At 46.7% G+C, this 20,113-nt stretch overlaps 1 protein-coding gene across 5 annotated transcripts; it reads right to left on the reverse strand.

Moving 5' to 3' along the window:
- Positions 1-1,363: 1,363 nt before the first annotated feature.
- KATNB1 (katanin regulatory subunit B1) lies at positions 1,364-19,512 on the reverse strand. Of its 5 annotated transcripts, XM_081870473.1 has the most exons (21): positions 19,388-19,512; positions 17,873-17,994; positions 17,347-17,626; positions 16,835-16,965; positions 14,576-14,693; positions 13,911-14,011; positions 13,467-13,508; positions 12,380-12,463; positions 12,111-12,226; positions 10,706-10,777; positions 10,290-10,440; positions 9,779-9,966; positions 8,783-8,913; positions 7,954-8,004; positions 7,533-7,609; positions 6,555-6,677; positions 5,635-5,784; positions 4,438-4,514; positions 3,870-3,944; positions 2,720-2,836; positions 1,364-2,117 (listed from the first exon to the last, which is right to left on the reverse strand). In XM_081870473.1, exons 3-21 carry the CDS (start codon positions 17,384-17,386, stop codon positions 1,985-1,987), a joined length of 1,977 nt encoding a protein of 658 aa, XP_081726599.1. In that variant the 5' UTR covers positions 17,387-17,626; positions 17,873-17,994; positions 19,388-19,512; the 3' UTR covers positions 1,364-1,984. The 5 variants fall into 5 exon arrangements, with proteins under 5 accessions (XP_081726599.1, XP_081726601.1, XP_081726598.1 ...); XM_081870475.1 differs by lacking the exon at positions 17,873-17,994 and having other exon boundaries at positions 6,555-6,674; positions 19,388-19,510; XM_081870472.1 differs by lacking the exon at positions 17,873-17,994 and having other exon boundaries at positions 19,388-19,510.
- Positions 19,513-20,113: the final 601 nt, after the last annotated feature.

The following is a 20,113-nucleotide window of genomic DNA, read 5'->3' on the forward strand; positions in this document are numbered from 1 at the left end:
GATGTGGCTTCCAAGCACCATGTGTTTCTGCTTTTTATAAAACGAACAACTCAGCGGTCTTCCTTGTAACAGAAAAGCAATAGTGGAAGCAAAATTCAGCTGGACTAGGGCAGAGCTTAACCTGCAACACTAGTACTCACTTCACACAATGAGTAGTTGGCTAGGCCAGAGCAGCTATGAGAATAGCTGGGACTAAAGGCATTTTCTCTGAATTTCATCTTTCCTCCCGCATACTCCAGGTTATTAGAAATCCTCTAATGAGCTCCACAGAAGGGATCATTGTCCCTGTAACATACAGAATTACTTATTTGCTCCTGTTTGTTTTTATTATTGTATTTAAGGATATATCTGTTTATTTTCAGTCCATGTCACTTTTGTCTATGTTCCTTCTGTTTTCTCTCATTTTTCTATGTGTATTTTTTTAGAAGTCTCAAGTATGCATTTCTCTGCAAATTTAATTGTTATGAGGTGATCTATGGTCTGCCTTTTTTTAAAAAAGAAGAAAAAAACACCTTAGGTCTCCAAGGATCCCACCCATGATGTGTACCAAGTGAATTCACTCTGGAATATATACATCAAATTCCTTGAGTATCCCTAGTTTTCTCACTTTCAAATAATAAACTTACTCCAAATGTAAGCTCACACCACTCAACAATTCAATACAGTGCTAGGGCCGAGCACTTTATAGAATTAAATGAAATGCAGACATGCCATCAGGCGTATAAAATTAAATAGAAAAAACACACAAAGTAAGTAGCATGTAGGGAGATCAGACTAAAATGGCAAGTTGTAAACTGGCATTTACTAAGGGTGTTCACGAGCCAAAAGATTCAATTTGGATATGTATCTGTTGCTTTGTTCATCAGCCCAATCTGTTCTGAGTCAATCTGTGGTCTATCTGATGCTACTTAATTCAGATTCAAATCATTTTTAACAAAGCTGTTTCCTCCCTTCTGCTTTCATAAACAGCTATAACATTTTCCTTTTGACACAAGTGGATAAAATTTGCCTCTGGGGTGGATTTAGTCTACAAATTGGACTTAACTTTGTCATTAGCGGACATCCAACACCAGAGGGCATTCACCCCCTCCGTACTTGACTCCACAAACCAGGAGAAAAACCTCTGGGTATGTCTCTGGGCTGCTGGGGTAAACAGAGCTGGAGCTACCCGCTTCCTCTCTGCTTTTTCCTAGGTCACTTTGGGGGCCAAGGGTCACTTTCATTTTAAAGAAGAAAAGGGCATAATATATAAAGTAAAGCATTGTAAGACTTTCCTTTTGTGGGAGTTAGAATATGAATCTGTAACCTAAACAAAATTATGAGCTATGGAAGGGGAAAGACACAGAACTACTGTTTTTCAAAATAAAGTTACAAACGTTTTAATGAAATTCATCATAACTTATCAGTTTATGAACAGCAGACTGCAGCGTATTAACAAGAGATGAAGGGGAAAGAGCAGGCCATTCCTCAGTATCGAGCCTTTCCACCATGGAACAAAACAAGAGGGGGCAACAGTGTGGGGCTCAACTTCTCCAGCCCAAGAAACTAAGCTGCACAGGCAGGTGGTCCCGTCCCACCCACTCCTGCCTCAAGTCCCACAACAGTGAGGATGGAAAAGAAGCAGGGCCGGGCTCATCACTAGGGAGTTGGTCCCAAGCACTGTTGGTTGCCAGGGTCTAGAGATGCTGTCCATGGTTGGATTCTAACACAGCATTCCCATTTGCTGCCGCGCGCCCCCGCCCAAGGCAGCTATGTACACAGAAAGGCAGGGGGTCTGTGCCACAGCAGGACAGTCCGGTTTGCAATGTAGCCTGTAAGGCACTGAACATGGAGCACCCAACCCATCAGCCCCCTCCCTTACCTCCTGGAGAACTGTGGAGAGATGGACACCAAACAAAACTACCCGAAGTGGCTGGAGTGAGAGGCCATGGAGGGAAGACGAGCCTCAGGCGGTATGTGTGGATGGATGAAGGGCACCACCCCATCACTCAAGGACAGCCATCAGGAGGTGCAGCTCACGGAAGGCACTGCCATGGCGGCCACTGAGTCCAGATTTGTTCTTGATGATGTTGCTGATGTTTTTCAGCTGCTTGTAGCACAGGCGGCATTTGTGAAGCCTGTCAATGGGAAAGAGAGACTGGGATGAAGGAACGGAGGGGCTACCATGACTGATCAACATCCACCAATACTAAATATTATTTAGATGCCCTGCTCTTCTGCATTTCTCAACAAGAATACCGAACTGTTAAATTCAGAACATGCCCTTGAAGCAGCAGCTAAACAAAAGTAAAGAGCATGGTAGATAAACAAACAAAAAGGTTCTTGGAAAACAGAGAAGGCATGTGATCAGTTTGGCCCAATGGGAATATAAAACCCACACCACAACTAAAAAGGTCCAGCTTTCAGTGGATACCTGCTGATTGCTAGCCAGTGCAGGGACACACAGCAGCAAGGCATACAGGCTTTACTGGCAGAAGCCAAATGAGTTTTTCCCCTTCTGCATGCCCCCACCCCCCAGTAGATAAAGGCAGTTGTGTGGGAGGGAGCCCAGATATTTCCAGCCTAAAAGCAACAAACTGGAACTGTTCAAGATTCTGTGGGGCAAGTGTGACCGAGCTAGCTGTGGGATTCAGGTGTGCAAGGAGGCTTAACTGGTACAGGGGAAAGTTCTGATAGGATTTGCAACATAGGAACGGAAGCAACAGGGATGCCACCCTACCTCTCTTCTCTGCTAATGTCCACCCCCACGGATGGCGGCGCAGCAAGGATGTCTGTGATCAGGGGCAGAAACCTCTGCAGGATCAACTTCAGAGAAGTGCAGCCTGTCTGGACGTAACTGACAAGAGAACAAGGAGAATCAGAATAGGACAAACGTTCTCACAACTAAACCTAAAATGCAAGTGGAGAAGCAGGTGAAGGAGGAAGGGCAGAGCCACAGCAAAATCAGTTGTCCTTCCAGTTTCTTTTCTTGTAAATCTGGATGCAGGAAGGCTTTTCTGCTGGGCACCCTGCATCTGCCCAGCAGGCTGCTGTTAAAAAGCAACTGATATTCACATGACCTCTTTCTCACCCAGTCCCTTCTTCAAAATGCAACCACACTGCTGCAGGGATTTCTGAAGCACTTCAAAAAACAACAACAAAAAAAACCACCAGGGCTGAATTTGTGTGCGTACACGCACCCCTGGAGGGGGTGACACAATTGTATATAAGCGGCAACGCAAAGTGATGTACACATAGATGCTGCAACTACTCAGGTTTTGAAGTGGTTTTAATATTGGGGCAGAGGAATCATTCCCTGAAAACCACAGCTTGGTGGTTAGTAAAGCAAAAGAGGAAAAAACTCAACATCCAACTTTCTTAGGAAACTCCTGCTTGAACTGCAAACTTCTCTTGTTGGATGGTGGGGCAGCCTGCTTTAGGATGGGCCCTTCTCAGTGCTTATTTCTGCTGATGACATCCCCTCATGATTTAAAGCTTCAAACATGACACCAAATTTGGGCAGGGGGGAACCCTGCCCAATATAGAAGTGCACTGGGACCATGGCGACAGCAAAGTGGGCAATGGTCCCCTTCTGTTCAGCACCTGCAAAGTGAAGCTGTGATAAGCCCAAAGCTGGCAGGCCTGCTTCCCTGCTGGCCCACATCCAGGCCTGCTCTCTGCTTGGGCAAGTCACAACCCCACTCCCTCCAAGAATAATAAAAATGCACAAGACATGAACACACACAGGTGTGCAGCAGCTACTGCCACTTCATCAGGACCATCATCAAATGCAAGTTGACAAAACTCTCAAAAGCTGCTGGCTACAGCTAGCCAATAAAGCACTTGATTGATCAGGCACTCAGAAGACTCAGCTTTGTCAGAAGACTCACCTTTCATATTTGCTTTGCAGAAGTTTCTCTATCTGAGGCAAGATGACTGTGCACAGATCCAGCTTCCAAAGAGACCTGGAAAGAGAATACAGGCTCCAGAGAGATACCCCAACCCCTGCCCTGCAACAGCAAACCCCTCTGACCTGCAGAACACTCCAGAGACCTTAGCCAGAGAGCAGCTGCTGGTCTCGGGCTAGATGGACCTCATTCAGGACAAAGAAGCTTCATTTGCTCACCCCAAGGCAGAAAGGAGCCAAAGGATGAGACAGCGGGTGACTCTCAGCCCAGTGAGTCCTCATGAGGGATCTGAGTTATGCCATGGCTCCAAGCTCAGCACAGGGCTAGCAGGTGTAAGCACCAGGTGGCACCACCAAGTCCCACAAGTTTTCATGGGGCAGGGCATGGGGGCTGCCAAGAAATAAGGCCTGGGATCCTGTGGGTAACTGTTGGCCACAACCTCCACTCAAGAGGTGAAGAGGCACTTGTAGGTTACCCAAGAAGGGAAGAGGATCCTGAGCCACATGACAGAAAGCATTCCCTTCAGGCAGGAAAGCAAACTGGAACTCACGCCTTCTGGTTGACGATGTTTAGGAGGTCCACCATAACGGAGAGGTCGTTGATGGCCACTGCAGAGTCCACAGATGTCTGAGAAAAAGCAAGAGAGGCAAATCAGGATGAGGGCAAGTCTCCTAGAGATAGACATCATGAAGGCAAGCCAAGTGGTGGTAAAGAAGAACGTCTTCCAAGGCTTTCAACTACATCTGTACACAGCCTTTGGCAGAGGGAATCAGCCATGCAGGTTTCAGCCCTTCCATCAGACAAAAGAGTCTTTTTATACACAGCAGGCTATATTTTGTCAAGCAAATAGGAACAGGGTCACCTGCCATGATGATGCTCTCTTAAACAGGAAGAATTAAACTCAGGGAAGATCCTGCCTCAGGGGCTGTAAGAGCCATTTCTCATCCCAAAGCTCATCTCCAGGCTAAAAAGCACTGGCTGAGAAGCTGCCAGAACACACCAAGGCCCCCAAGGGGGCAGCCAGCAGACCTCTTGAGAGGGAGCATCCCCTAAAGGCCACTGAGGCACTTGACAGACCACCCAAAATTAGCACAATTCTTTATGGGACTTCAAGGCTCATGCAAGTGACAGGGATAATGTGGCCATGGAAATGCCCCTTCTGAGTGGAGAGTAAGCAGGCAGCCTCCTCTAGTAGGAATGGCATCCACAAGAGAGAATGTGAATGCCTATTCTGAGTCTGTGTCACATCTTGAGTTACGGGGTCTCCTTGCAGGTCACAGTCCTGCCACCCACCCCACAGCTGAGAATGGTTCTGGGCTACCTCCTTGTCAGGTAGAGCAAGACTGTGTGGAAGCCCTCTCCTTCCAGCATGGGAAGGTGAGATGCTGCTGATTACACCATAATAACCAACTTGTGGAATGTATTCCTACTGCAGATTCCTCACCCCCACCCCGAATTTCAAATATTTTGGCCAGAAGAAAGGGATGTGTTGGCTGCCTAAGGTCAGCAGGAAGAACAGGAGCCTTCTTAAAAGGCACAGGGCCTGCTCCCAAAGCAGCCCCTCTCCCCAGCTGGAGCAAAAGATGCTCATTCATCATCTGCATCTCCCTTGGTCAACTGATAACAATGAAATTTCAAGCTTTTTGTATCCAAGCTGACAGTGGTGGGAGGTTTGAGATCTGGACCTACTAAGCCCAAAGCCCCTGGAACTGTGCTGCTTAACAAAGGCAATGAAAAGGCCACTTGCCTTGATGTCTCCAGTGCTCCACACGGCCCTCACGGTGTCCAAGTTCTTGTGGCGGCTGGTAAGCACCACGCACATGGTCTCATGTCCCTTCCGGATTTGGGACATGGCCTCTTCATCCACAATCTCCACCAGGTTTTGGTTGTTCACAGCCTGCAAGGACAGAAAGGAAAGGGAACTTGGCATTGATGGTCTAATTTGTAATGTATTACACACACAAACACATAAATTATACCTTTTTGTATAGTTTATTACAGTTTTACTTAACACAACTAGAGGCAGAAACATTACTGTTAAAAGAATAGAACATATTAGGTCTATCACTACAATTGGAAAGATGGGGATGCTGGGCTGTGAATTCTTTTCTACCGTCTCCTTGATAAGACTACCTTTGATTTGTTCAGAATGGCTGGCTGGCTCTACTTTTTGTCTTGATTCAATCATACTATTGACTACCCAACCAAATCACTAGCCATACAATTAAATTATTTGTACCCTAGCTGAGAAATATCTAAAGTGTTTAGCCAGGGAGGGGATCTACTACCATCCATGCTCTTGCTAAAGGCTAGTTTCTGATGTCCTTTCATCTAAACATTATCCCTTCTTTTGTGGACCAGTTTACCTGCGGGTTTGCCTTACCCCATCTGTGACCTTTTGACCACTTTGATCTGTGGAACTGGCACTGTTACAAGGGTCACAATACAAAATTGCTACTTTAATGCAGCAGCACCCACACTTTGGAACTCCCTGCCTATTGACATAAAGCAGGCACCTTCACTGTCCCCTTTTTGACACCTGCTAAAAACTTCTGAAGCAGCCAAAGAGCAGGGTGCGCAGAACAGGCAAATCACTAGACTTTCCTCCCTGCCCAGGTGACAGCCACTTGTCGTTCCCAATCCCTCTTCTACAGGGAAGAAACTTACCGGCAAAAAGTCAGAGGCCTTCAGCCCGATAGGCTCATTCCTGGCTGCAGGGATCACAGATGGCTCAACCTTGGTCTTGGGGGTCGAGGATGCTATTGGCGACCTCTGAATAGGGTCGGGCTGCTGTGGGGAGATGGAGTCAGGGCAGACAAACCTGGGCTGTAAGCTTTGATACCATATTTGCAACCACCTGGCTATACTGAGCACCACATACTGAGCACCACTGATCCTCCATGGCATGTCAACAAAGGACTTGATGCATTCCTCCTTCGTTTTCTAAGCAGACCCACTAGAGGCTATTGGCAACTTCTGAGTGGTCAGCTCCAAGGCACCCGGAGCACTTCAAATGAAGTTAAGGATCAGGTGCAAGATAGGATCTGCTCAGGAAATCCCTGGGTCTCATCTTGCCCCCCTCCCCACCTCCACCACATTTGGCTGTAAGAAAGAAGCTTGCGGGGAATAACAACCACCAGAATCAAGATCTGCAGGGGAAGGCCTTTCAAAACCACTTAGAAGTTTTGGCAATTAAGTGGTGTGTAATTTTTTTTAATAAAAAAAATGATAGTAATTAAAAAAATCCTCCACTGAGCCCAGCCTTTCCCAATCTGGAGCCCTCCAGATGTTTTGGACTACAACTCCTTTACAAATAATGGGAGTCGTAGTCCAACACACCTGGAGGTTGGCAATGGCTGGTCTGGACTTCCTTGCTTAGAACACAGTGACAGGCCACTGCCTCTTTTTCATGCTGCTAGAGCAGGGTTTCCCAAACTTGGGCCTCCAGCTGTTTTTGGACTACATTTCCCATCATCCCCGACCACTGGTCCTGCAGGCTAGGGACGATGGGAGTTGTAATCCCAAAAGAGCTGGAGACCCAAGGCTGGGAAATCCTGGGATAGAGGCACCATCATTTCTGGAGCCAGGGTGGGGGGTGGGGAGCAGGAATAGGAGAGGGCACACCAATGGATGCAAGGCACTTACATTCTCTTGGCTTGGCAACGGAGTCGGAATATCTGCCACTTGACTGAGCCTTGAGGCTTCTTTGGCAACCATGGGCTCTGGAGGGAAGAAAAACTATGTTTTCTTACTATCAAGACTGCACAAATAGTGGCAGCAGGCGAGAGCTCTGCCCTAGAAGTCAAAGACCCTGGGCTCTATGGCCCTGGGCTCAAAGGTTCCTGCCACTCCCACCCAAGACAGTCCATGGCTCTTTTGCCCCAAGGGCCGACACGCTGCCCTTTGGAGGCAAAACTGAAGAACCCGAACTCGAGAAAAAGATAACTCATAACTTCCCCCAGCAACATAGACATTGTAAATGTCCATGTGAAGCCAGCAATACAGTAGATGTATGGAGATCTTCTCTGGTTCTTTCTCAATACTTGAAAAAGAAATTCCAACTCACCATCCTCTGGAGGTGCAGGAAAAGGTTCACTCTTGTTGGGTGGAGTTCGAGCTGAAAAAGACAAAAAATTAAGCGCCTAACCTTGCACTCCATTTAAGTTACACAAGAAATTAGAGGATCCTGTGGTGTCACCTTCATGAGTCTACAGATTGTTTCCACTATGGCAGTAACACTTCTGCATTACAGGTAAAGGGATTAATAAATATTTCTCCCTCCGAGGAAGAAGTGGGTACAGTTATGCCTCTTCACTCCTTCCCACATTTCTTTTCAAGAGACAGGAAAAACCATTCCATGTGCTAAAAATGCATCCTGGGAATATTGGGTAGAATTCAGACTAAGCTAGTTGTACTTAGGTTCCACTGAAATCAATGGGACAAGTTAATAATGACTTCAATGTGACTTATGTTCAGCTAGTTAAGTATGGCTCCAAATCACAGTGTTTTGGTATGGGGCTTTTTTGCTGGTGGGGGTGGGGGCAGTGTTAGTTATATATTCAGATGTAAATTCTCACTGTGGACTGCCCTCAGATGTATTTGTACAAAGGATGGTGTGCAAATACTTTAACAAACACATGTCGCAAACTTAGATGCTAGTACTCTACCTCTAAATGACTGACCATGCCAGAACACAATATTCAGTAGCAAGTTATGAACCTAAGATTGCCTCTTGAAAGTCTTTGGAGGCAACGATAAATTAAAACAACTGTGGGAGAGTCACATGCTTGTTCACAACTGCCACACAAAGATCAAATATTACAAAATGGGGAAAACAGCGCAAGACACCTTGGTTTGCTTTGTGGCATCACACAGATTACTTCAGCAGCACTCACTTATGGGATTCTTTGGCTGGAAGATCTCATTGTAGTCTTCTGTGTTCTGGATCTCCGCTGTGGATTCCTTATCTTCCCTGTCGTCCTCACTGCTTGGACTGCGCCTCTCGCTCTCTGAGTTGTGTTTCATTCTGTCATTAAACCACAGATATAAGAATACCAGAACAGCCCTGAAGCCAATGGGGGCTAATAATAATAATAATAATAATAATAATACCCCACCCATCTGGCTGGGTTTCCCCAGCCATTCTGGGAGGCTTCTAGTACATATAAAAATGTCAAACATTAAAAACTAGCCAATACAAAGCTGCTTTCATTCAGGTGTCTTCTAAAAGAAGAAGAGTTTGGATTTGATATCCCGCTTTATCACTACCCGAAGGAGTCTCAAAGCGGCTAATATTCTCCTTTCTCTTCCTCCCCTACACAAAGTTATGTAGTTCTTTATCTCCTTGACATCTGATGGGAGGGCATTCCACAGGGTGGATGCCACCACCAAGAAGGCCCTCTGCCTGGTTCCCTGTAACCTCACTTCTCACAGTGAGGGAACTGCCAGAAGACCCTCAGGGGAGAACCTCAGTGCCCAGGCTGAACGATGGAGGTGGAGATGCTCCTTCGGCTATATCTGAAGCCCAGCGTCCTATTTTCCCCTGAATGGCCAACTGGATGTCCACAAGCAGGACCCGAGAGCAAGAACAGTCTTCTCCCCTCTTAGGATTCCCAGCAACAGGTATTCAGAGGCATTCTGCCACCAACAACATTGCCACTGTGGCTAGTAGCCATTGATGGCTTTATTTTTCACGAATTTGGCTAATCCTCTTTTAAAGCCATGCACACAAAAATAGGCAAACAAGTTTTTCTTAGAAAACCCCCCCAGAACCAATGGAGGGGACCACACAGAAACCACTGAGAACATCCCTTTGCTTTCAGTTTCCATCTCTCAATCCTTTGGCATACACGGGCTGCCACCTCCCGCTCTCTAGGAGGAGCCTTCCTTGCCTTTGGGGTTTGCTGCATGTCGTCGTTGGCCTGTCATAGATGCGTCGAAGGGAAGAGCCCGCAGGCAAGGGCTGAGTGAGAGGCTTGTCATCCCGAATCAGTCCACGGGTGCCAGGCCCACATTTTGTGACTCGGCTGAGGTCCACCACAAAGGAAGAGACTGTGCTTTGTGTGAAAGAAACACCAATCTGTGAAGAACAGAAATGAAGTCATGTTCTGTGCAAGTCAACTTTACATCAGGTTTGCAGCCAAAGTGCTCTGGGAAGTCAACAAGAATCCACCTTGGCAACCATGTGAGGGGAACGGGAAGCAAACTCAAAATGAAAACTACCAGGAGACATGAGGAGATGACTCAGGGTCCATTTGCAAGAGTCAGGGGCCAAGTGTGCACTAGGAATGGCCCTGCCATGCTGCTGCCAGTGTTAGAAGCACAACTTGTGGCATGTCCACTTGTTGCACCCACTAGCAGAGAAGGAAACCCAAGTCCCTTCCTGCCCCTTCAGTCACTCACCAGTTGATTGTTACAGATAGACAAATCAGCCACCTTGCCCCAATTCACCAAGACCACATCAAAACAGCGCTCAGGCTCCCAGCCATACACTCTCAGGGTATCATGGCAGCCAGCATACAAGCAGCAGCCATCGGGGTTAAACAGCACACACCTGAAGGGGAGAGGGGAAAAGTGAATGTGCAGGTCATTCAGACACTGGTGCAAAACAAGGTGTGCCACTGATATTCTATGTCAGGAGATGGTCATAATCTCTGCTAGCCTTTAACTGCATGCTTTCCTCGCTTCCGCCACTTGGCCAAACCAGAGCTTGGAACTGAAAGAGCATTAAGAGTCTGGGATCCCCATAGCAAAGTCACACAAAGCAAGAACATGCCCTCATGCCTCTTGACACAAATCACTGCCCAAGTCTGATGTACCTGACAGGAGTGGCCTCCTCTTCAATGCAGCTCACCACCTGGAACTTCTCCAAGTCCCAGAACCGGACTGTTCTGCAAGACAGAAAAAAACAACAACACCTATGTGATCTCCTAGGCCCAAGGCAAGGAGGAGTTAATCCAACACTTCATCACTCATTGGTCTTTGTTTCTAGCAACAGTCTGTGGTCCTAATAAAAATAAGGATGGAGCACAAAAAACAAACAGGTGCAGATGAGTGTCTGGGATTCTAGGCTAGGAACAGAGCACTCAGTTACTCACAAGCTTGCTCTAGCCATGACCAGCCAAAAGATCTGTGATAATGATGGCAACCTCATCAGAAACTCCTGTCGTTCTTAAAATCACATGGCGGGACCTAAGAGCAAAGTGTCCAGAGGCTAGGGCACTTTGGGATTTAAAAGGAAAACACAGCACTCTGAAGTGCCCAGAAACCAACTGGTAACTAGGGCAGCTCTGTAACAACCACTCTCTAAGGTCAGTCCCAGCTGCTGTGTTCTAAACCAAACAGAACCAAGTTTGTGAGCTATGTAAAACACTTTCCTGTAATGATAGAGACCAAATCTTTTATCTTACACAAGATGGTGCAGCAAATATATCTGGTGCAGCTGGGAAAAGGCACAGCTGTGGCAGTAATGCTGGGTCAAATATCACCCCTGAGCAGCAAACCTGTTCCTTCAGAAGGGGCGGCAAGGCCATTCAGACAGATTTTACACCTACTCTCAACTCAACAGGCCCACTGTTCATCTACACCATGGGTAGGCAAACTAAGGCCCGGGGGCAGGATCCTGTCCAATCGCCTTCTAAATCTGGCCCGCGGATGGTCCGGGAATCAGCGTGTTTTTACATGAGTAAAATTATTTAAAATTATTTAAAATGCATCTCTGGGTTATTTGTGGGGCATAGGAATGCGTTCATTCCCCCCCCTATAGTCCGGCCCCCCACAAGGCCTGAAGGACAGTGGACCGGCCCCCTGCTGAAAAAGTTTGCTGACCCCTGATCTACACCTCCTCTGAACCTGCTTCAGTTCATCCAGCCCATTTATCCAGCATCATTTCAGAGACTCTATACTCTCACCAAGGTTCAAGGAGGAAGAGAAAGAAGATTTGAGAGCCATCAGCATATACCAAACTCCAAAATCTAGCATGATGACATCTACCAAAACATTCAGGTAGGTATGACCTTGTTCTAGGTTCCAGAAGAGGATAATGAAGAGGCCAGAAGGGCCTCCCTAAACAGGAAATTCAAAAGGTAAGCTGTTTCAATCATCACCAACAATTATTCCAATTCCACAAATGAAAATGTAAGTATCTGCAGCAAATAATTGCAAGTTGCAGATGAGCCACATTACATGCTATTGTCCCCCACTTATTTCCCAACAAGAATTTACCTGTCAGAGCTACCAGAGGCCAACAGGTATTCATTGGGATGGAATTCTACAACGTTGACTGGCCCCGTGTGTCCTGTGAATTCGAACATGATCTTCCCAGCAGCCAGGTCCCACAACTAGATAGAGAAAGAACCTTAAAGCCTGGAGGTTGCTCAACCCCATTCCTGATTGTTTGGCACAAAAGAGCACCTCTTGGTGTGGCAAGCAGTCAAAACTGCCACAAGAAGGAAGGTGAGTGCCAAAGGGGTCTAGCAAAATCAGGCCAGTACCTTCACTGTGTGATCGTCTGCAGACGACGCCAGCCATTTGCCATCAGGGCTGAATCGGAGACAGCGGACTGCTTGAGTATGGCCCTGTAAAGGCAAAACAGACCCAGTTCATTCCCAGCAGAGCTTGGCACTCCCAGGATGAAATAATGGGTCACACACAGGAAACATGAAGGCTGAGCATGTCTCACAACAACTGTCTTGTTGTGAAATTACTATATTGCAAGAGAAAAAATACAATCCCTTAGACTGCCTTTGCCAACATGGCACCCTCCAGATGTGTTGGACTGCAACTCCCATCAGCCCCAGCCAGCATGCAAAACATCTGGAGGGCACCAGGTTGGTGAAAGCTACATTTAGACATAGCCAAGATACAGCTTCAAACATTGTAAATATCACTTTCTAGTAAGGAAGGAAAATGAGATTGGATAGGGAAGAGCTTAATGATTTGCCAAGTACTTGGGCTCCTTTAGGAGGGAGGGGAGCCTTTCTCAATTGCTGTGAGGGCCAGCTGGCATGTTAGAGACCAGCTGAGGGCTCCATCAACAGTGGAAAGAAACCATGAATTTTGGAAGATAGGAGTTGAGCACAGAAAAAGGGTTGCCCTGGAAACGAGTCAGAGGGAGCTAAAAAAACAGGAGGAGAAGAGGTTGTACTTTGGGAAGAGGTGCAGGGGGTGCTATAGTTCAGTGAGCGAGTGCATGCTTTTTAACTGGAGCACCCTATTTTAAAAAATAATGCAAGGTGGCTGTGAAGGTCAGTACCAAAGTACAAAAGGGATGAGAAGATATTAACTTGCAAGATTAATGGCATCAAGCCTCTCTGGGCACCTTCAAGAAGCAGTACCAAATGGACCCCTCTCCCCACTGGCCCTTCCTTTGGTTGGGTGGGGCCTGAGGGCTGGCAATGTAGACCCTGTTTATGTAATAGATGCTGGGAATTTTGTAAACTGCCCAGAACCTGTGGGTGGGATTGCCTCAATGAGCTCTCCAAACTGAAACACTGTAGCAACTGGACATGGAAGAACTCCAGAGGCAGAAGGAGATTTGAGGGGTGCCCTGCAGACAAAATAATATGCTTTCCTTCTTACCTTGTACCTGAAGACGCAGCCCTTCCTTCTCACGTCCCAAAGCTGCATGAAGGAAATGGACAAAAGCTTTACAATGACAACTTGGAAGTGTCTTGAAGATCTTCCAAAGCACCGGTCTCCAATTAAAAAAGTCCTGGGGTTGAGGGACATTTTCTAAGAGTATGCAACTATTTGAATTTCAAAAACAGGATGTCAGCTGAAGTGCAGAACACACACAAATGAGGTCTTGGGTGCACAATCAGTTCATAGTTAAAGGACTGGGAAGAGCTCTGCCCACGCCACTGGAAAGCGGCTTCTGGTCCATGAGAATATTGCTGGGCTGTATGAACAACTCCTCAGACTTAATACAAAACAGCTCCTTACATCCACTGATATGCAGTGCTTTGGGGATCCTGCTGTTCTGAAATACACATGCAGGGAGTGAGGGAGACTCAAAAGTCTTACCTTAATGTTGGTGTCCATGGATCCTGAAGCTACAAAGCCTCCAAAAGGATGAAAGTCTAGGCTGCAGATATTCGCTTTGTGGCCCATTAATGTACGGAGAACTGGACGGGAAAGGGAGGGCAAGGAATTGAGATGCAAGCATGGTCTAAGAAGATGCAGGATTGATACAGTTTTTCAGTTCAAATCAGATTTGCTATTTCAATGGTTCAGTAAAATTCTTTTTTAAAAAAATAATCTGGTTTAGAATGAAATAAGAAAATCATACAAATGTTTTACCATTTCCTGTACAGTCTCTTAAAATAGAAATCAGAAGCATCTACCAAGCACATCAAATTAAAACCTGCTTTTCTATGAAAGTAATGGAGGAAAGATTGTTGACTGCTGATGTTAAGCACTGTAAACATAACACAAATGGATAAATATTATTGGGGAAAATTATAAAGATCTGAGTGCAAACAAAACAGCTCTTCTTATTCACAGGGCTGGCATCTGAACAGTACCAACACCTCCCCCACCTAGGTGGAGGAAGAGGTGCCCTTGCAGTTTTCAAAGTTGAGCATATCGTCCTTCCTTGTGTGCTTGCGCTCTCTCTTTCTCTGCTCTTTGCAAAGTAAGGGGCTGCTGGGCAACCTGAAAAGTGATAGAAGAGTTGGCTCTGAACCTACTTTTGGCAGCTTCCAGATCCCAGATCCGAATGGAGCCTGACTGGGACCCCGCAACAATCAGCTCTTCATTCGTATTAATCTTCACACTCTCCACGGGTGTGGTGTGACCCGTTAGACTCTAGGCAAAATGAAAAAGCAGCAGTGAATCATCTGAAGGTGGCCCACTCCACAGGAAGGCATGCAACAACAAGGACAGCTAGGATGTTTACACTCATCACACCACAAGTAGCGAAATGATTAGGTGAAAGCCACGTTCAAAGCCGTGGACAGACACTGAAGTTCAGTATTCCAGCAAGAGCAGAAATTTGATTCCTTCCTATGTTCACCAGAGGCCCTCCTTCAAGTGTCTCTTTCTCACACACATGTCACCTGGTGCCAAACTGAACCTCCTTTATACACCCAGTGAAGACTTCTTCATGTTACAACTGGTCATTAATTGACTAATAAAATCCAGCAGAATATACACTCAGAAGCACTTCCCCCACAGAGCTTTGCTGCAATAGTGGGAAATCCCATGCCCCATTGCAGGAGGGTTGAAGCAAAGGCCAAGAGCCATATAGAGCTTGGCCACCACATTAAGTGCTTCTTAATGGTGCACTAAGTACATCACCCAGAAATGCAGGTTTATGGCTAGACGTCTACCTGCACAAAAGTAAATTCCACTGAGTTCAGCAACTTACCGTATTTTTTGCACCATAACACTCACTTTTTTCCTCCTAGAAAGTAAGGGGAAATGTCTGTGCGTGTTATGGAGGGAATGCCTGTGGGTGGCGGGGGGATCTGCTGCAGTCGTGAGCAGAGGATCCATGGTTCCCCTTCCTTCCCTCCTCCGTGGTTACAAAGCATGGATCCACGTGGATCCTTAGGATTTTTGCATTGGGCTACTCCAAACTCACTGTCAGATCACATGTCTGTGGCCACAGCATGAACCACAAAAATCATATATCCACTATTTCGTTTAGAATATTTTTTTTCTTGTTTTCCTCCTCTAAAAACTACGTGCGTGTTATGGTCTGGTGTGTGTTATAGAGCGAAAAATACGGGTACTCCTAGATATGTGTATAATGAATTGCAGCTCCATCAGCTAGCATGAAATGAAGCTGCATCACAAACTTCCCACAAACTATGCAGTAGTACAAGGAACATCATGCTCTGTACTGCAACAGTCGAAATGCCCACACTAGATTCAATTCTGCAGCACTAGTAAGTTACCGTACAAAAAAAAGAGAGGCAGGGGTGGAAGAGGAGAGAAATGCCCTTTTGAAAAAGTGCAGGGGTTGGATCGGAAGAAAAATCATTCAAAAGAAAAACTATTTCAAACTGGCCATTGCTGTGGAAAGGGATACCACTGCAGCTTTTTGGCCCTTCCAAGTCAAAGGATTACACACATACTGGGATCTACAGCCACAGCTCCCAAGGCAGCCACTCATACAAGTCTCAATAGCTCAACTTAGCTCCTCATAGGTCAAAAGACAGCAGGCAAGGTGGTGGTGGAGAAAATATCTCCAGATCTGCATGAGAAACAAAGGAACGACACTTGACTGAAACCCTGCTAATGTCAGATCCAACTACTTCCTGGTTTTTGAAGAGACCAGAATGTCATCTTTAGGCCTGGGCGATGTATTGATACATAGGGCCGTATTGATACATCGCCCAGGACCATTTCGAGGGCCAGAGTGCAATAGTGCCTTTATCTGGTGGTACAGTGGCACCTCTAGTTACAAACTTAATTCGTTCCGGAAGTCCATTCTTAACCTGAAACTGTTCTTAACTAGAGGTGTGCTTTCGCTAATGGGGCCTCTCGCTGCTGCTGCGTGCCGGCACACAATTTCCGTTCTCATCCTGGGGCAAAGTTCTCAACTCGAGGTAACTCTTCAAGGTTAGCAGAGTTTGTAACCTGAAGCATTTGTAACCTGAGGTGTTTGTAACTCGAGGTATCACTGTATATCCTGAGCAGCAGTGCCTGCAATATACTGCTGGGTGAAGGTGCCATCATGCTCTGTCCCTCAAACTGAGGGAGGAACAATCCACGAGGTGCCAGTCAATGCAACTTGTTCTTCCCTCAGCACTTTGGCCTTAACTACACTATACTTTGGCTCACTTAGGTGTATTTAGCCAAATTACCGAAAGCACAGATTAAAATAAACCTCCCATCTCATGTTTGATCCTGTATAGAAAGGAGGGTGGCTAAAGCTAATACCAGAGGTTGCTCCCTGACTCACATTGCCCACAAGCAAAGAGAAATTAGCCAATCCTTACCATAATGCAGTTCGGCTTGTTAATTGACCAGATATTAACTCGACAATCATCTCCACCAGTTGCAAGGAGCCGACCTGAGCTTTTGCCCAACACAAGTGAAGAAACATTGCTGCTGTGAGCAGTGATTTCCTCTATACAAAAAAAGCAAACGCAGACATGAGAACATTTTATCACATCTCTCTCCTATTACAGCCCCACACAAAAATCAATACATTTAAGCTGGCATTTACTGATGAGGTATACGTGAACACATATCTGGTATGTATTGTAGCTTTTTAAGCTAATTATTCTATGTCCACTTGCCTGAATGTAAGCCCTTCTGGCCATAGTAAGATTTTTTAAATATAATTCCACACAAGACACTAAGTTATCAGCTAAGCAGCTGGACCAGGTACCTGATGCTAGTGATCAGGAGAACACTGAAACCCGAGCTGTCGAGCAGAAGTGGAAGACAAAATTGCAGGCACTGAACACATCCCGTTTATAAACGCAGAAGAGTGGACTTCACTTACGCAGCTTCCAAGCTGTCTTGGTGGCAACTGCAGCTGCCATTGCAGTGATTCTCACACAGCTACAGAAAGCAGTCTTCTTTTTTCTCCCAAAGCTCTGTTTTCATCAGCATGTGTGGGGCTCAACCCCCCAGATACAAGGTTCAAGTTTCTGAACTGTCCTGCAGCAGTCAAGGCGATGGCGCTTTTATTTTAAAAATACAAATATGTCTCCTAGGCTTATTCAGTGGCCTATTTCTTCCAGAATGCAAGCAAAATCTCAGGAAGCAGTCATTAAAGTTACCTAGGAGGAAAGTGTTCGTTTTAACCAGTTCAGCTAACAAAGCAGAAAAACAAACTACATTAAAATAGAGCTTAGCAGGTTTCTTCATTTATCTTTTTTTATATAACAATAACTTAGAACAGGTACAGTTGTACCTTGGAAGTTGAACGGAATCCGTTTGACTTCCAAAACGTCTGGAAACCAAGAAGCTCCTGCAGCCAATCAGAACCCACGGAACCCACGTTGGATGCAAACCGAAATACTCACGTCCGGGTTTGCGACGTTTGGGAGCCAAAACGTTCAACTGGTAAGAAGTTCGACTTCCAAGGTATGACTGTATTTCCAGAATTGGGCTGCATACAGTATTAGTCCTCCTCAAAGTATACCCACTGAAATTGATGAACATGACTAAGTTAGGTACGTTAATTGTACTGGATATATTCCAAGTAGTACTTGGCTGGATACAACCCAATTATGTTTTTTAACATGGAATGTAAGTGATCAGGAACTCCTACGGTACTTTTCTGTGTATCTTCCAATAACAATAAAAGGTACTTTTGTCATTATATCAAGGATCAATAAATTAGAGCAGACTTTGACAACTTGGTGTTATTCAGTTGCTTTGGGATACAACTAGCACAACTATTGGGAGTAGTGCAGAGACAGACAGTGGGGCACAGAATTGATCCTGAAAGCAGGATCCCTAAAACTGACAGGTGGCCTTCAAAAATAGACTTTGTTCACAGCCTGCCTCCAGGAGGGAGGTAACTCTTGTCTGAATGCTCCACTCCTCAATTTACTGTCAAATTTCCACTCACACATGTAATTTCCAGATTGAGGATTACTACCCCATTGTACAGAACTGCTGAACTGCCTCTGTTACAGGTGGCATATAATACTTATTCCACATTGGTAAGAAATCAGTATTTTAGTGTGGTAGGGCCCACACTTTCACAGTACTGTTTTTGGCACCTGCTAATAACATGTCTGCTTAAGCAAGCCTACTCATGTATGCAAGATGCTGACACATATTTTAATCATTATTTTTTGTTTTTGCTTATTGCCAACCTTAATTACTTTTCAATGTTTTAAAATATTGCCTCTGTTTACTAATAACTGCAATGCTTTATTATTTTTGTAGAACACTTCGAGCTTTTGCTTTTATAATCAAGCAGCATTTAATGAAACAAATAAATACATGTGTGCTGCATCCCTGCAGGTGTTAGGCAGGATGGCGTTTTTTATGGGTGACATAGGCAAGGTGATCTCAGCAGCTTCTCAGAAGAGCCCTGTTAACTGGATCAGGCTAAAGGCCTATTTAAGATCCAGAAAGATCTCCCCCCCCCCCAAGAACCCCACAAAGCAGGGCACGAGGGCAGCGTCCTTCTCCCAGTCAGCACCTCCCAGCAAGTGACTCGAATCTGAGGGAGCCACCCGAGCTTGTGAACTTTCCCACCCCCACCCCGCAAAGTGCTGTGGGCAGCAGATCCCATTCAGCCCCGAGGAAATCCTTTCTCTTAGGCCAGCCAACTCTTCCCGGGGAGAGAAAGATCCCACCCATCCACCTCATGCGGTGCCCGGAGGAGAAGCAGCCCTCTCTCCTCCGGCGAGGCCTGGCCGGGACCTCCGAGGCACACACCGCCGGACAGGCGAGCACCTGCTCGGAGGAGGGAATGTAAACAGGCCGGCCCGGCCCCGGGTGGCAGCCCGAAGGCCTTCCAGGGCCAGCGGCCCCTCCAGGGAGGTTTCGGGTGGGGGCTGCTGCGGCTACCCACGGCCTACCCCGACGTGAGGCCCGTCTCGGCCGGCCTTGCTTGTCTCCTACCCGCGCGCTCCTCCGTCTGAACGGCTCTCAGCGCTCTCCGCCTCCCCCACCCGCTCCCATCCCCCACCCTGATTGGCTGCCGCTTGACAACCGGAGCCCTGGCAACTCACCTCGACCTGGCCCCGCCCACCTTTCGTGCCCCTGGCCAATCACGTCCGCCCCTCGAGCCTTCCGGCTCGCCAATCAGCCCAAAGCCCGCCTTCCCAACACAACCGAGGCCCCGCCGTCGTTATTTGTTTTCAGAGCCCGCCTTCACCGGCCCGACTGGCCAATTGCTACGAAGGCTTCGGGCGGGGGGAGGGGGGAGGGAGTTCCTCTGATACGTATACTATAGACTGAAGGAAGGGTGTAGAGTCGCGCGCACTGCAGCTCCCGGTTAACTTGAGAATTTTGGTTGCAAGCTTTGCTAGTCGGAGAAGCCGCGTCTGTGCTGCGAGTGAGCGCCGATTTGGAAAGAGAGTGGCGAGCGGGCCCCTTAATTATGCTGCAGCCTGACGTGATGGAAATCCACAAAATTATGCATAGCGCGGAGAAAGTAAAGTTTTCCTCCCTCTTCCGTCACGCTAGAAATTGATTGGCACACTCTTCCCTCTCATGTTGTTGTTGTTTAGTCGTTTAGTCGTGTCCGACTCTTCGTGACCCCCATGGACCAGAGCACGCCCGGCACTCCTGTCTTCCACCTT

The sequence above is a fragment of the Podarcis erhardii genome (genome assembly GCF_964252035.2).
Source record: "Podarcis erhardii genome assembly, chromosome: 7".
Classification (NCBI taxonomy): Eukaryota; Metazoa; Chordata; class Lepidosauria; order Squamata; family Lacertidae; genus Podarcis; species Podarcis erhardii.

What these genes read in the sequence shown, in the direction of transcription:
- KATNB1 (XM_081870473.1), bottom strand. Translation starts at nt 17,386, where the DNA reads ATGGCAGCTGCAGTTGCCACCAAGACAGCTTGGAAGCTGC. An exon ending in GAGGAGGCCACTCCTGTCAG is followed by an intron (nt 10,441 to 10,705) that starts GTACATCAGACT and finishes TCTCCCCTTCAG; the next exon opens with GTGTGTGCTGTTTAACCCCG. An exon ending in TCCTGCACCTCCAGAGGATG is followed by an intron (nt 7,610 to 7,953) that starts GTGAGTTGGAAT and finishes TCTTCCCTCCAG; the next exon opens with AGCCCATGGTTGCCAAAGAA.